Here is a 4,341-nt window from a genome sequence, read left to right as displayed (position 1 = left end):
CAAGGACTGAGCCCTGGGGTACCCCACTGCTCACATCTCGCCAGGTTGAGTATGACCCGTCCTCCACTCCTCTCTGGGTGCCCATCAGCCAATTTTTTACCCATCCAACTTGCAGGCATCAATGCCACAGTTGCTTAATTGATGAGGATGGGGTGAGAGACAGTATTAAAGGCCGCCTTAAAGTCTAGAAAGACTACGTCCACAGTGACACCATCATCCAAGGATTTAGTTACATGGTCATAAAAGGCAATCAGGTTGGTCTGGCAGGACCTGCCTTTGATGAACCCATGCTGATTGCCCCTGAGCATAATCTCCCCTGCAGACTCCCCACAGATGTGCTCCTTGATGATTCTCTCCAAGATCTTCCCAAACACTGAGGTGAGGCTTACATGCCTATAATTACTTGGGTCCTCCTTCCTCCCTTTCTTGAAAACTGGGACCACATTAGCCAGTTTCCAATCCCCTGGCACCTGGCCAGATGACCACAAATGCTCATACAGCTGGGCCAAGGGTTCCGCAATGACCCCTGCCAGCTCCCTCAACACCCTTGGGCGGAGGGCATCTGGACCTGCAGATTTAAAAATGTCTAGTCCTTCCAGAAGATCCCTAACTACATCTGCACTGACTGAAGGCCTGACAGAGCTATCCCTAAGACTGTCCCTACCTCTGGTAGGTGGGATATCCTGGTCCCTGTTCAAGAAAACAGAGGCAAGGAAACTGTTAAAAAATCAGCTTTCTTGTCTGGCGTTAACTGATTTCATATATGCTTTGTGTTTTTTATGCGATTGTTACACTGCATCAAAAGTACATCATGTAAAAAAACAAGAGGAAGCATTTTCTGTTGTTTCCAGGTGTCTGGTAATAATTTCAAAATCTTTTATTGTATGTTAGTGGTTCTCAATCATTATACGGCAAAAGGTGCTATGGGTAGGCTACAAGGGCAGATGCAGGGTAAGTTAGCTGACCTCCCTAGCAAAATATTCCTAGAGTACCAAAGAGCAATGGGCTGAGATGCTGGAGACCTCTAAATGTGTTACCACCAAACAGGAAGCAGCTAAGCTGGCACTGGTATTTTAAATGTTAAAAGTTTACAAAAATATTTCATAGAGGAATTAAACCTGGAAAACCCATCTGAGGAAAGGTTTACTTATGTCCATTGTTGCACTCAACAGGAAAATACTTGGTATTCTCGCTAACTTGTATGTTTACAAGCCAAAAGCAACAGGACCAACATCTCAGGACTTCACACAGGAAAGTTTTAACAGTTATACCAATATTATTGCCTACGGTGACATGCATTTTGGAATAAGGGTTGCTTTTAGTTTAAACTCCTTCCACAGCAAAATACAAAAAGAACAGGGTGTCAGCATAGCTAGCAGCCTAGGGTTTAACACAGCAAATATTCATAGGCCAAATCCAGCTGGAAGAAATTAGGTTGCAATTCCCTGCTTGAGAAAAAGTGTATAACAAACAAGGTTTGTTCAGCAGGGCACATCTCTACCCATACCCTCCCCACCCCAGTTTACCAGAACTCTTATTCTAAAATACACATGGAACTGGTGAGCCATACTACTGTAACTGTATTGGTTTGAATTTACATTTAGTTTATGCCGGTATAACGTTAGCATGAGATAAGCCTCAATTTGCTCCATGCTCACTATTTTTTTTAAATCCCTACTGTAGGAACTGAATCAGTGTTATTACTGACGCTAGCAGTATTGTTGGCTCCTCTATAGGCATCTTGTCAGCTACTGTCACATCCTGTCTTTTAATACACCTTACTGAAAATACTTTAAATAGTGGTGCCAACTAGTGGGCATTCTTAACCCCAAGGCCAGAAGTTTTTAAAAAGGCTAAAGATGAATCTTCTACCAAATTCCCCACGAAAAATTTTCTTGAAAACAAGTCTTTCTTCCCTCTTTCAAGTAATCCAGAACGAGCACCAGACATTTAGCTTGGAGCAACCACAATCCCACACTGTTATTAGGCGCATTGATCACAGACCTGCTGAAGAGAAATCTTAACTGCAGCACACATTTTAACTGATATACATATATCATAACTGCATAATATTATGTTAATCTCATTTTTTTGCCTGTTTCTTACAGTATAACAAACATCAGTTATCTGCATATATCAGTTATGCATGAAATGGTTTATGCACTTAAGTGCTCTGCTTTATAATGTAAATGCTGTAAAACTGCATAATTATCGAAACTGACTATAACCCATCAGTTTCAAGGCTTCTAGGCTAGATACAGACATTCAAAAAGCCTAAAGCGGAATCAATCGAAGTCATGCAGTTTTCTGCAAACAGTAGTGAACAGAATACACATTCACCTTTTGGTGGGAAAGACAAATTTTAGACTGGGGTCCACCACTTTTAAACCAATCTGTGCGCCAAGCTTCTGTTCTGTTATGCATATAGACCAGATTCCAATCACTCATACTGGTAAAACTGTACTGTCTGAATCTGGCCCTAAAGCAAGCCTGAACTGACTAAGTTCTGTCAAATTCAAGGCTTCTAGTAAAGACCTAAAGAGCCTTGGAAAAAACAATGTATGGAGTTTCAATGAGGTATGAAAAAGCTTGGCCTACCCCACTCCTGTAATTAACCGGCATTGTTTACACTGAGTTCAACTAAGAGTATAATCAAGATAAGTGCACAGCCATTTTTCAATCCTGAAATTATACAAGTAAATGGAGTACACTAAGCATTAAAATTTCCTTTTGCATTCATTGCACTGTTATAAAATGGAAAACCTTATTGATCTATGCAATTACAATTTCAGTGTCATTAGAAATGTTTACTCAGTTCTCAAGGTAGAGAGGAAAGCTATGGTTATCCACTGAAAGCATGAGCAATAAAGAGGCAAAAGTTTAAATGTAGATTCCACAGTTTAAATGTCCTCCAAATATGTGGCCTATTAAATATTTAGTGGCAGTTTTTAAAAGTCAACACAATTCTAAAAGTGGAAAGCTTTTTTGATAATATGTTCAGATATAAAAACTCTTATTTAATTGCAGCAATGAATATAGCTGTGCTTGATTTAATCATGGTGAGTATCTAAAACTTCCAAACAATCCAATGTAAAATGCCAGCACTCAAGCACTGGTACAGATATATGATTAAATGAAAAGTGCAACTTTAAGCATGTCAGTAGTCCCTCAAAGTCAATGGGAGCGTTCGTTAAGCTTACAGTTACATATGTGTTTTACTGGTTCTAGACCTAACACAGTAGGCAATGCAATTAATCAAAATATATATCCAAACACTAGAAGAAGTTGACAATATTATATATTAACTCAAGCTGCTAGATGCTTAGATTTCAAAACTACATGGCAGCACATTACCTGGATCATTATGCGAGTGTGGTACAACAAAAACTTGAAGAGGTTCACTGTCCCATTCATTCTCGTTATATGTGATATCAAATCCTTGTTTCCAAACCCCACCATCTGGGTTATCGAAAGGAAGAATGTCATAAACATCCAACATCTAAAAAGGATTTTAAAAAAGAACAAACAACATGAATTCACAAAGAGAGTATGATGAATAATTCTACATGTCAAAACTCTGCTGAGTTCATTAAAACCCAACAATAACATTGAATCATGTTGGTTTTAGTTTGGGTTTTTTAAAGTTTTAAATGGCAAAATAGAGGTAAGCAAACACCATACCAGAACAGTCACCTTGGTGCCTAGAGGCCAACCAAGATTGAAGGCTCATTATACTAAGCACTGTGTAGAGGGTGAAGGAGAGGGAAATTAGTTAATGCTCCCTGCTTTGAAGCACTGGCAATTAGGGATGCAAATATGATTTAAAAAATTATCCGTTTGACCTGCTCTAATTTCACTGATTAAACAGTTAACCAATAACACAGCAGTGCAGATACAACTGCTGCTGGGAGCCGGTCCCCAGACCTTTGGAGGTGTGGGGGTCGGAAGGAGGCAGTGACAAGCCCTGCCAGACAACAAAGTCCAAGTGAAACAGTGGGCGGCAGCAGTAGGCAAAGGGTTTTCCCAGCCCACTACAGCCACTGGCACACAATAAGGAAGGGAGCACCTGTGAACAAGCAGCTAATTGCTTAATTAACAAGTCATTAGACCATCCACCGTTTTCTTCTTTAACCTTTTCAGCTATGGGTACTAGTCCCCCCCTTGCCCCACCCCTCCTTCTCACCTGTCACGCCTTGCTGTTCTCTTAGACCTTTGGAAAGGGAGACTGCCCTAGAGATCCCTGATCCAATGTTGATGTTCTGGTGTCCCTACTTAGTGCCTTAAGGGTTTATAATGTGGCTCCAACCAGCCCTTACATCACACCCATGCCTTGCAGATGTC

General features: G+C 40.5%; 1 protein-coding gene across 1 annotated transcript in view; it reads right to left on the bottom strand.

The window, feature by feature from the left end:
* MAN2A1 (mannosidase alpha class 2A member 1) overlaps nucleotides 1–4,341 on the bottom strand; it is a 305,918-nt gene that overhangs the window by 263,205 nt on the left and 38,372 nt on the right. Inside the window, exon 3 of the mRNA XM_019517247.1 lies at nucleotides 3,355–3,499. Within this exon, the coding sequence (XP_019372792.1) occupies nucleotides 3,355–3,499 (145 nt within the window). The remainder of the gene's footprint in view (nucleotides 1–3,354; nucleotides 3,500–4,341) is intronic.

The sequence above is a fragment of the Gavialis gangeticus genome, unplaced genomic scaffold (assembly GCF_001723915.1).
Source record: "Gavialis gangeticus isolate Ggan-Ray unplaced genomic scaffold, GavGan_comp1, whole genome shotgun sequence".
Lineage (NCBI taxonomy): Eukaryota > Metazoa > Chordata > Crocodylia > Gavialidae > Gavialis > Gavialis gangeticus.
Note: the sequence above shows the minus strand (reverse complement) of the source record. Positions and strands in the feature narration are given on the sequence as shown.